This window comes from Cynocephalus volans, chromosome 10 (genome assembly GCF_027409185.1).
Source record: "Cynocephalus volans isolate mCynVol1 chromosome 10, mCynVol1.pri, whole genome shotgun sequence".
In the NCBI taxonomy this organism is placed as follows: Eukaryota; Metazoa; Chordata; class Mammalia; order Dermoptera; family Cynocephalidae; genus Cynocephalus; species Cynocephalus volans.
The window spans coordinates 126,829,465-126,840,796 of record NC_084469.1 but is presented as its reverse complement, the minus strand read 5'-3'; the positions used below and the strand labels follow the sequence as shown (position 1 = coordinate 126,840,796).

General features: G+C 52.9%; 1 protein-coding gene across 3 annotated transcripts; it reads right to left on the bottom strand.

Moving 5' to 3' along the window:
- Window positions 1–22: 22 nt before the first annotated feature.
- Window positions 23–11,122, bottom strand: IL34 (interleukin 34). 3 transcript variants are annotated; one of them, XR_010024701.1, is made up of 7 exons: window positions 11,087–11,122; window positions 6,067–6,200; window positions 5,105–5,182; window positions 4,688–4,849; window positions 713–848; window positions 237–499; window positions 23–87 (listed from the first exon to the last, which is right to left on the bottom strand). XR_010024701.1 is itself a non-coding variant. In XM_063112978.1 (6 exons), exons 1-6 carry the CDS (start codon window positions 11,112–11,114, stop codon window positions 309–311), a joined length of 729 nt encoding a protein of 242 aa, XP_062969048.1. In that variant the 5' UTR covers window positions 11,115–11,122; the 3' UTR covers window positions 27–308. The 3 variants fall into 3 exon arrangements, 2 of the variants coding, with proteins under 2 accessions (XP_062969048.1, XP_062969050.1); XM_063112978.1 differs by having other exon boundaries at window positions 27–499; XM_063112980.1 differs by having other exon boundaries at window positions 27–499; window positions 4,688–4,846.
- Between the last annotated feature and the right edge of the window lie 210 nt (window positions 11,123–11,332).

Below are 11,332 nucleotides of genomic sequence, written 5' to 3'. Positions count from 1 at the left end.
CTTGGCCGGACTGGAAAGCCTCCGTGAGTCCCGGGGTCGCTGCGTCGTCCCCCGTCTGCACCTGCCCATCAGGCACAGCTCTCACTGCTGCAGGCACAGGAGCTACTCAGCACCCTTTCCAGTGGGGGGACAACCAGGAGGGGACAGGAGCGCTTCCCGTCCACCTTCAGGTCCCCCAGCCTCAAAGGAAAAACACCTTCCCAGGGTTCCTGGCCAAGGGGGCTTCCCACCACCACCTGAAGTCTCAGGTCCAGTAGAACTGTGGGGGCTCGTCCAGCTGCCCCACCCAGGGTCACCATGCCAGCTGCTCAGGGCAGGAGGCCTTCGCCCTGTGCCCCGAGCAGCTTCACTGAGCGCAGGGAGCGGGGCAGAGAGGTGGGGGGCTGCCGGGGTAGGGGGTACAGCGGGGCGGCCACACACTGCAGTGAGGGCTCTGGGCCATGGGGCTGAGGTCTTGGCACCTCACAGTCCTGCCAGTTTAGGACGGAGCTTTGTTTACCTATAAGGGACAGAAAAAAAAAAAGAGAGACTGCAGGAGTGGTCAAGACCACCCTCCCCCCAGACCGAGCCACATGTTCGTGGCATCTCGACTTCCAGAAATGGCTTGTAGCCCTGGGAGTAGAGGACATGCCAGGAAGGTGCCCGCTCGGCCCGCTGAGCTGGGTCTGGTCGCTGCCTCCCACCCCCAGCCCCTGCCCAGGCCGCTCCTCACAGCACGAGCAGTACAGCAGCTCCATGACCCGGAAGCAGTTGTCCAGCAGCGCTTTGGGCCGCACCAGCTTCAGGCTCAGCCCAGGGGCATTCAGGACGGACAACACCGCTTCCACCTTGGGGCTGGCCTCCACGTCCTGGAAGGGAGAAAACCATCAGGACCAGCGAAGAGAGAGTGGGGTCACACCACAGGAGAACCGTGGTGCTGCCGACCTGGAGCTGCCCAAAATCAAGGAAGAAAGACTTGACTTCCTGTGACCAGGAGCCCATGAGCAATTTCTCACCTTCTTCCTGCAGACACAGGGAGGGTCCCAGTCGCCGCCCCTCACCCAAGCACAACATGGAGGCTTCTGCTTTTCCAACATTGGAAAAATGACCACAGGGTACAGGCCGGGATGGGGGAAATTGGGGCATCCTTGCTCCTCACCACATGAGGAGCCCCTGACCTGGGGAAAACTACCCTTCGGGAAGCAAAGACCTCCGTTGACCCCCAAGGAACAAGAGAAGACCTCATGAGAGACACTGAGGCACAAGTCACACAGGCAGGGCCGGTGTCCAGCTCTAAGCTCAGGTGGCTTCTCTTCATAATATTTACCAAACAGGAATATGTGGGGAGCACTGAGGCACTGAGGGAGGAAAGTCCCTGAACAGGCGGCCAGGGCCATTGCAGAAGGCATCATGAGGAATGTGGGGCCTTAGCTGGGACAACCTTCCTGAAGGAGATGACAGCCCAGGCAAAGTGTCCTAGGCTGATTGGTGTCTCCCATCCCCCTGTAAAAAGCTACCTCCCAGCCCTACCCCTTGGCACCATATGACCCTATTTGGGAAATAGGGTCTTTGCAGATGTAATTAAGGATCTCAGGATGACATCCTGGATTAAGGATGGTGCCTATATTCAATGATCAGTGTCCTTATAAGAGAAAGGTCACAGAAATGGAGACTCAGAGCAAAAGGCCACGTGAAGACGGAGACAGAGAATGGAGTGATGTAGCCACAAGGCAAGGAACACTCAGAGCCACCAGAAGCTGGAAGAGGCAGGAAGGACTCTTCACTAGAGCCCTGGGAGGGAGCACAGCCCTGCTGACACGTTGCTTTCGGACTTCTGGCCTCCAAAACTGTGAGACAATAAATTCCTGTTTTAAGCCACCCAGTTTAGGGTAATTTGTTACAGCAGCCCTAGAAAACTCATACACAAAGGTGGAATAAGGATGGAAGGAGGAAAAAAAAGGCACAGCCCCGGGGCCCCCAGAACCCAGCTGCCCAATAGTTATGTCCCCACACCCTGATGCAAGGCCATAGCCCTTGGGGCCACAGTGCCATCCAGAGACACTCAAACTGAAGGAGAGCTGGGTAGGAGACCCTCTTCCAAAAGCCTCAACAGGAAAAAAGTTTGGCAGTTCCTCAAAAAGCAAAACATAGAGTTACCGTACAACCCAACAATTCCACTCCTAGGTATATGCCCCAAAAGAATTGAAAACGGGTTCTCAGGTATTTGTGCACCAGTGTTCACTGCAACATTGTTCACAACAGCCAAAAGGTGGAAACAACCCAAGACAAATGGATAAACAAAGCATGGTATATACACAACACGGAATATTATTCAGCCCTGAAAAGGACCAAATGGCTGGCCGGATAGCTCAGTTGGTGAGAGAATAGCCTTATAAGACCAAGGTCATGGGTTCAGATCTCCGTACTGGCCAGCCACCAAAAAAAAAAAAGAGAGAGATGGCAGTTCTTTTTTTTTAAAGATGACCGGTAAGGGGATCTTAACCCCTGGCTTGGTGTTGTCAGCACCACGCTCACCCAGTGAGCTAATCGGCCATCCCTATGTAGGATCCAAACCTGTGGCCTTGGTGTTATCAGCACTGCACTCTCCCGAGTGAGCCATGGGCCGGCCCTGAGAGAGACTGCAGTTCTGACACATTCTATGATGTAGAGGAACCCTAAAAACATTTCACAACATGAAAGAAGCCAGACACAAAAGGACAAACATTGTGAGATTCCACTTACATGCAGTACATAGAACAGGCAAACACGAGGGCACTTCAAAAAGTTTGTTTAAAAAATGTAAGTAGGGCCTGCCCGTGGCTCACTCGGGAGAGTGCGGTGCTGATAACACCAAGGCCACGGGTTCAGATCCTATATAGGGATGACCGGTTCGCTCACTGGCTGAGTACGGTGTTGACAACACCAAGTCAAGGGTTAGGATCCCCTTACCGGTCATCTTTTTTAAAAAAAATTAATAAATAAAATAAAAAATAAAAAATAAAAAATGGAAGTAAAAGATCATATGATCCTTCCATGATCTTTTCGAAGACCCCTTGTACATAGAACAGAAAGCAGATTGCAAGGGGCCAGGGGTGCAGCGAGGTGGCAACGGGGAGTGACTGTGGAATGGCTTTTAGTTTCTTTCCGAGGTGAGAAAAGAGTTTTGGAAATGGGCGGTGGTGATGGTTGCACAACACTGTGAATGTGATTAATGACACTGAATTGTATACTTAAAAAGGTCAAAATGGCAAATTTTATGTTATAAAATGTGCTCCCTCCCACACAGCCCCCAAATCTCCTCCTAGGACCTTGTTTTTGTTTCTGTCCGAAGGAAACAATGACGGCAAGGGGAAATACGGTTCAGGAACAAAGCAGAGCCCAGAATCCAGGCAGCGCTGCCCTGCACAGCAGACAAGCAGGCAGAATGAAGTCATCGAATCAGAGTTTTAAAGCTGGATACGACTTCAGGCTTCACTGCAGCCCTGTCCCTTTTACAAGTGATGAATCTGAAGCCCAGAGGCGAAACAACCCGCTCACAGTCACCATTGGCAACAGAACCCTGGTGCCCAACCCCCAGGCCAGTCTGCTTCTACATTACACAGCCACTGCGAGATTTAATAGAGAAAGAAGTCTGAAGGGTGGTTTTTCTATCAGTTAAATCCATCTTAAAAGCTAGGTCAGAGACTACTGACATTGTTAGAGAGAAGAAAGATTTAAAAGCTGGTTAAATCTGAATAATAAAAAATACCCATATGTGCAACACTTTAAGCAAAAGAGTCCAGGCCCAGGTCAGCTCTAGCACACATCTTGCCCATGGGCACGAAAGAGCCACCAGGAAAATCGTTGGGTCTCCAGACCTCTGCAGGAATTGAGGGAGGCTCCCCCCTAGTCCTGTCCTGGGAAAGTTCTAGGCAGCTGCAAAAACAGTGCTGGTCCCTAAGCCCTCCTCTCATGGGAGCTCACAGCTGGGGTTGGATGTTCTGGCCGGGGCTGGGCCTTGTCAGCATGAGGCCAGGTAGCCAGCTGAGCAGTGCAGCAGATGGGCCCGGGGAGGGCTGGCGGGTTGGGCGAGATAGCAGGAGGGTTGGGGAGGGGTCCTGCGGCACCCACTGGCCTGCGTGGGCAATGATGATCCTGCCACCTAACTTTTATTATGACTCAGAGAATATCTGTGAGGTCTCAGATCGGTCCCTCCTGAGTGGAGGAAGAGGGGGACCTCTTTTTTTTTTTTTAGTTAACTAATTTTTATTAATTAACTGAAGTCCACAGTTTACATTAGGTCCACACTCTGTGTTGTACAGCTCTACGGGTTTTGACAAATGCATAATGTCAGGTATTCACCATTATTCCCTCCTCTCTCTCCTCCAAAAGAACCTCATTTCTTACATGCAGAAACCAAGTCAAAAGGTTCAAGGATCCATGGTGACAGAGACAGAGCCTGGAACAGAGTCTCAGGGGCCTCTTCTGCCCCACCCCCAGCCTGGCTCACACGGTCACCACAGTGGTCCTCACCACCCCCTCTTCCCTCCACAGTCTCCTTTTTCTGCTCCCCTCCCCTACTCCTCCCACCCCTCAGGAAATGCCCGAACTTTCCATGCATTCACTTCTTGCCTCGACAGCCTTAGCCATGCCCCTCAGACTCTCTCTCACACACACACACACACACACACACACACACCCTGCCTGCCCGCACCTCTGCACAGCCCACCTGCAGGCCCTGCTGGACATCAAGCAGCAGCGTCTGCACCTCCTGCAGGAACTTCCAGGACGGGTGGTCTTCCAGCAACACATCCTGCACTGACTCAGTAGCACTGAGACTCACTAAGACCCACAGGTACCGCAGCTCCCGCTCACTCACGCGGGCCTTCTGCTGTGGGGACAAGAGAAATCACTGGAACCCCTGAGACACTGGCCTCTCAGCTCTGACACCCTCCACACACACATGGGGAGCAGACTTCCAGGCGTCCACTGTGGACGGTGGCAACCTTGGGCCTGGGCTTACTCGGGGGGCCGGGAAAAGGCCCCTAACCAGCAATGTGACCTGCCAAGACCAACGCACCTCCCAGGCTGGGGCCACAGTGTCACAGGAGGCAGGGGGCTCCCCAGCCTAGCAGGAGATTCTCACCAGCCTGGTGACGTTGGCGATCCTGAATACCCCCTCATAAGGCACGCCGATCCTGTAGTTGATGGGGAAGTATTGTTTCTGGGGGTACAAGAACAAACCGCAAGGTTAGAGGCAGAAATGACTTAGTCTCCCCAAGCTCCCGGATGAAGGTTGATAAGCAGGAGAGGCCCCAGGCCCAGCCCTTCAATGGCAGAGGTGGCCCTCTACAGAGGAGGTGTGCCTGGCCCCCAACTGGGATAAAGACAGCTCACTTTCCTCTGGGACACAGGAGGGTGAAACAGGATACGTGGTTTCTGTGGCAGAAGTTTCAGGCCCGGGGAGAGGACCACTATTTCAAGAAACACATATTATTTTGGTGGGGTAGAAGATGTTCTAAAAATTATTATGGGAATGGCTGCACAACTCTGTGAACATAGTAGAAACCATTGAGTTGTACACTTCATTTATTTTTTTGGCTGCTGAACAGTCCAGGGATCTAAACCCTTGACCTTGGTCTTTCAAGGCTGGGCTCTAACCAGCTGAGCCAACCAGCCAGCCTGAATCGTAGGCTTTAAATGGGTGAATTGTGTGGTATGTCAGTTACATCTCAATAAAGCTATAGCCACGCAGGTGTCTCCACTGTATGAAAAGTAACGAATGTTCCAGTTTCTAGGTCTTTATCTCCCACACTAAGTGCCTGGGGTTCCCCAAAGGGCTCCTAGAGTCCATTTCTGTGTCATAGAGCAGTGCCACGTGGAGGGGGATCAAAGGTCAGCTCAAGCAGGAGGGGTGGAGGCCCCGGGAGATGGCAGGAGAGGGGACAGTAAGTGCAGACAGGCCTGTGGGTTGTGTGTGGAGAAAGGTGGAGAAGGGGTAAGCTCAGGGCTGACCCAAGTCATGGAGGGGTCCCAAATGTCCAGAGCCCTGCGCCAGGTGAGCTGTGAAGCTTGGGAACAGGGACACAGTGGTGCCTGTGTGAGTACCATGTACTGAAGCCGGTTCTTGTACTGCAGCTTGTCCCGCAGAAAGCCGGTGACCGCACACTCCTCGTTCCGGGTCAAGGGCCACACCTCCAAACCCTCGTTTCCCAAGGTCATGCCAAGGAAGATCCCAAGATCTGTGGGGCATACCCAGCAAGAGCACGTGAGCCCACACCCCGCATCCACACTGCCCCCGTGTACACGGCGCTCATCCATTTTCACGGGTTACGAGTACTGATGGGAGAGGCCGCAGCGGGCGCACAGAACCCTGAGAAGGACTTCCCACCCTGAATCCAGGATGCTGTCCCTGGGGTCTAGGCTCCAGGACAGCAAGGACAGACTGGCATGAGCAGCCCAGGTGGCCCATGTCCACCCCACCCCTGGCCTGAAGAGGTCCCGAGGAGGCCTCCCCGAGCTTGTCTCCAATTCTCTTCCCCTTGCCCACCCCATGGGGCAGGCACAACCTCAGCCCCTCCTCTAGGGGGGACATGTTTTCAAAGCCGGCTGCTGGATTTTCCCTCCAGGGATTCAGGAGATGGGGATGACTCTTTGGTGACCCAGCTGCTTTCTTCCTTGCTGTATCTGACCTTGGCATCGCTCTCAGTTAAATGTACCAGTGAGTCTCAGCACCTCCTGGTTTGGTTATTCTGGGTTGCTAAGCAGATCTCACAAAGACTATTCCTGCAACACACCAGCGCGGCCTTTTGAAACATTACCAGCATTTACCACTGGGGGTCACTGTGACCTCAAAAACAGCCTTCGTGGTTTCCCCATAACTGAACAAACAAAAAATATGAGAATTTCTAACAAATAGAATAAGGGTTAAGTCGATCCCAGAAGAAAGTACAGAACAAAAATGGGCAAGAGATGTGTCCAAAAAATCAACCTCACCAATAAGATAAAGAAATGTGCATTAAAACCATCAGATGTCATTTTTTCATCTATTAAAATGAAGAGGTTTTTGTGGTTTTGTTTGGTTTGTTTGAATGTACTTGATGCTGGCAAAGTCATGAGGCAGGAGTTCTGATCCTGGAGAGCAATTAGGCAATTTTTGTTATTAATGGACTTAATAATGTCCATACCCTCTGACCCACTAGACTCAATTCTAGGAATAAATTGGAAGGAAAACAAAAAAAAGAGACATTACCAAATTGTGGGTAAAGACTTACACCACAGCATTATTTTATAATAGTAAAAATCTGTAAATGGCCTAGATATTCTATTCTAATGACTGCAGCCAATAAAAATCACATTGTCCATGAATGCTTATGATATGTTTATGAGGTGAGAAAAATATGTGCAATGCGCTCTGTGAAGTTTTAAAGAAAGCATGATTCAACACTGTACGATACATGGCATACATCGTATGACCTGAATTTTGTCAATTATACAGTATCCATGTGTGGTTGGAAAATGTCTTAGAAATTCATACCAAATCTCTGTGGGAGATTTTTATGTTCTTTATATTTTATAGGATATTAATGATCTTTTTTCTTTCTTTTTGCAAAACCCAGGCCAGCTGTCTCCTCCCTGATTCACCCCTGATTATGAGTAGGAATTACTGATGGATTTTCTCTACTCACTTCCTCACACCTAGGAAGACTTTCGTACCCAGGATCCCCTTCCCCTCCCTGACCTGGGCCCCACAACCTGTTCTCTTCCCCAGAACCTGTTCTCTGGCCCCACCTCTTCCTCCAGACCCACCCTGCTGGGTCCTGCCTTTGCTCCTGCTGGAGCCCTCAACTGGGATCCTCAGGTCTACTCAGGCCCCGTGCCCTGTGTGGGCTGCGGCCAGCCAGCCCTTCCCCTTGACAGAACTCCAATGACCACGTTTTCTGCAAGGTCGCAAGTTCACAATCCATCTCATACTTCCTTCCTCTCTCCCTCTTCCCACGTGCCTGACACAGTGTTGGACCAAAAGAACAGATAAACACAAACCAAACTAGTGAGTGCCCCTTTGACGTCTGCTTGCTTGCTTTCTTGTCTCTAACTCAGTAACCCTCTCAGCTTGGCACCCACCCCTCTAGGTCAAGGTCATTCCTGCCTGCAGGGTTTTATGCTTTGCCCTGTCCTGGGCATCCTCTCACACTGCAGATGGAGACTCTTCCCCCTCATCACCCAGCATGCTCCCCAAGGTCTTCCCTGCCTACACCATCCCCACCATCTACCCAATTCACTCATTACCTTGACAACTTTGCCCTTAGCATATGAATCCATAATGCTGACAACCCCAGCATGGTCTGGTTTACTGAGCACTTCACACGAGAGTTTTGGGATTTACCTCTAGCAGTTGAAATGGGATCAGGCAGCAGAATCCCCTGGGGAGCTGGGTAAAGCACAGATTCCCCAGCCCCACCCCAGAGCCTCTGATTCACCAGGTCTCAGGCAGGGCAGGAGAATTTGCCTTTCTAACAAGTTCCCAGGTGATGCTGCTGGTCTGGGACCGCACTTTGAGAACCATGGACCTACAGCAACAGTTGCAAGTTGATGTCCCAAGGGCCACATCTGGTCCACAGGGATTTCACATAAAAATCCAAATTTCAATCTTTTCTTTAAAAATCAGTGTCTCTGTCCACACTGGGTCTTCCTTCCCCTGTGGCATTCACCACTGGCTGTCCACTCCACCTCCCAAGCCCTACCCCAGATGCTCTTATCTGTGCCCTGGTCTGGGGCTTCCGGGGCCTGGCAACTGTGGCCTCAGGGCAGGGATTATGTCTCAGGGTGCCACCGTGCCTCTCAGCCTGGCACAGGTGGGCACAGAAGCTGCCCCAGAAACCCTGCCCATAGATGACCTGCCTTCCCCCAAACTGGACAGCATTCCTCTACATCTGCAGCCCAACCACCATTTCTGATTTTAAGCTTCTTTTCTGCTGCCTCACCTGGAGAAATAGGCCAACAATGGGGGGCCAGGCAGGGACAGCACAGGCTGCAAACTCAGGGCCACTCTCCCCCCGTTGCTCTGCACCCCAGGAACCCCAGAGCCAGTACGACACCTGCCCCCTCTCCCTGCAGAGATAACCCACGGGACAGAAGAAGAGGCTGGAGAACGATCAAGTAAGAAGCTCTCTTCCTGGCTCCCTGGCATAGGGTGGGGGGTAAGGGGGACCTGTCCCCTGCCTCAGCTGACCCTTCGTGCAGTGACAAATGAGGCTTGTCACTCCCACCCCCAGCAACCAAATCTGTGCCTGTATAGTGTGTTGAACAGCATCCCCCCAAATTCATGCTCACCTGGAATCTCAGAATGTGACCTTATTTGGAAATAGGTTCCTTGCAGATGTGATTAAGCGAAGGATCTCAAGATGAGACCATGGATTTAGGGAAGGCTCCAAATCCAATGACTGGTGTCCTTGCAGGAAGAGGAGGACACAGAGATACACAGAGGGAAAGGCCATACAAAAATGGAGGCAGATTGGACTGATGCTGCCACAAGCCAGGGAATACCAGGAGCCACCAGAAGCTGGAAAAGGCAAGGAAGACCCTCCCCTAGAACCTTCCGGGGGAGCGTGGCCCTGCTGACACCCTGATTTCAGACTTCTGGTCTCCAGAACAGTGACAGAATAAATTTTCTGTTGTTCTAAGCCACCCAATTTTTGGTCACTTGTTACGGCAGCCTAATGTCCCCCAGCGCCCAGCCCCTCTGGCTGCAGCCCCTGCCCTGCATCCCCTCCGTCTGCCTCACCTCCAGCCAGTCCTAGCCAAGTCCTAAGATCTGCCTCCCGGAGCTTTCTCCCCTCTGCCAGGCCTTTTCACTCTCACCTGCACCTCTGCAGCTGACCCTCATTCCCTCCTGCGAGGACACCTGCAATGCGACTCCTACAAGCACCGCCAGCCTGAACTTTAAAAGCAGAGGAACTTCCAGTCACGACCCTCACCACCAGCTCACAGACCCTGCAGGCTGCCTGTTATCTGGTGAAGTAGACACGCTTTGTCTGGCCTCCAAGGCCTCGGCCAGCGGGGCCCAAACCCGCCTTCCCGCCTGGCCTCTCACGGTCCTGCCGCTGAGCCTTCGCTCACGCTGTTCCCTCTGCCTGGAACAGCGGCCTCACTGCCCTGCCTTGGAGGCCACTTCAAGTGGCACCTCACCCATGGCTGCCTCCCCTGCTCCTCATGACTGCAAGTGTCCAGAGCACTGGGTCTGCCTGGACCCTGGACCCTTCCATCTGTTCTGAATGTCCTGTCCCTCCACAAGGGCCCAGGAGACTCAGCCCTTGTCTGAATCCCTCGCAGGCTCAAGGCCTCTGCCTCGTTTATTCAGCAAGCAGTTCCTGAGCTCCCACCTCCATGCCAGGCATTGGAGACAGAGGCACGAGACAGACCAGGTCCTTGTTGTCATGGCAGTGACTTTCCAGTGGGCATGTGGGAGGCAACAGAAAAATGTGTTGAATTTGAGTCAATTAAAGTGAATCCTGGAGTCTGAAGGGACCTTGGTCTGGCCTCCCACCCAACCCGCATAAGAGGCTTCCAGAACATTTTTTTTTTTTTCCTGTCCTCATTTCAACTTATTTCTCTTTTTACAGACAACACTGTTACCTCTCTGCTTTTTAATTTCATTCCTTTACTGAGGGAGGGATAGAGAGGACAGGCTGCCTTCTCTGGGCACCTGGCCACACTTCTCCCACGTGTCTTGGGTCCCTGGCACTTCCACCAGTCCTCACCCCATGCCCACTGGCCACACCCAGAAAGGCTGGAAATCCTCCCTCTGCCACATACCGTACTCCTAGCACCAACGAGTCTGAGAAGGTGAGATGCTGCCACCTACCCCCATGGCCTGCCTCGTCCCTGTGACCACCCACTGACTGTGCCCACCCAGCCTGAGCCTCACGCCCAGCACGCCCATCCAAACCTGGGGTCAGCTACACACGGGGCAGAGGGCAGCCTGGGAGTCCCCGAGGACGCTTGCAGTCAGGCTGGGAAGCATCTTCACTTCTCACCAGCAAGAATGCCCTGGTTGTCATGGTTACAGAAGAGCCTAGCTCTGGGTCAAGGCCTCTGGGGCAGGTCCCCAGGGACCCCCAGTACTCACAGCGCAGCCAGGCGAATCCCTGGGGCATGGTGGTGTGCTGGGTTCCCGGAGAGCAGAGGCGCTGTCCCCAGTGGTGTGTCCACAGAGGCCCAAGCAGGCCCTACATGGTCTCAGGTCAGCAAAAGTGGCCACCAAGTCAGGGAAAGGCTGGCCCTGGAGGAGCAGCCGGGCAGGGGAAAGAGGGCAGGTGCTCCTGGGGCAGCAGCCGCCCTTATCTGCCTGGCAGGGCAGAGGACAGCTGGGGGG

What these genes read in the sequence shown, in the direction of transcription:
- IL34 (XM_063112978.1), bottom strand. Translation starts at nt 11,114, where the DNA reads ATGCCCCAGGGATTCGCCTGGCTGCGCT. An exon ending in GGGATTCGCCTGGCTGCGCT is followed by an intron (nt 6,201 to 11,086) that starts GTGAGTACTGGG and finishes TATGCCCCACAG; the next exon opens with ATCTTGGGATCTTCCTTGGC. An exon ending in AGAACCGGCTTCAGTACATG is followed by an intron (nt 5,183 to 6,066) that starts GTACTCACACAG and finishes TTGTACCCCCAG; the next exon opens with AAACAATACTTCCCCATCAA.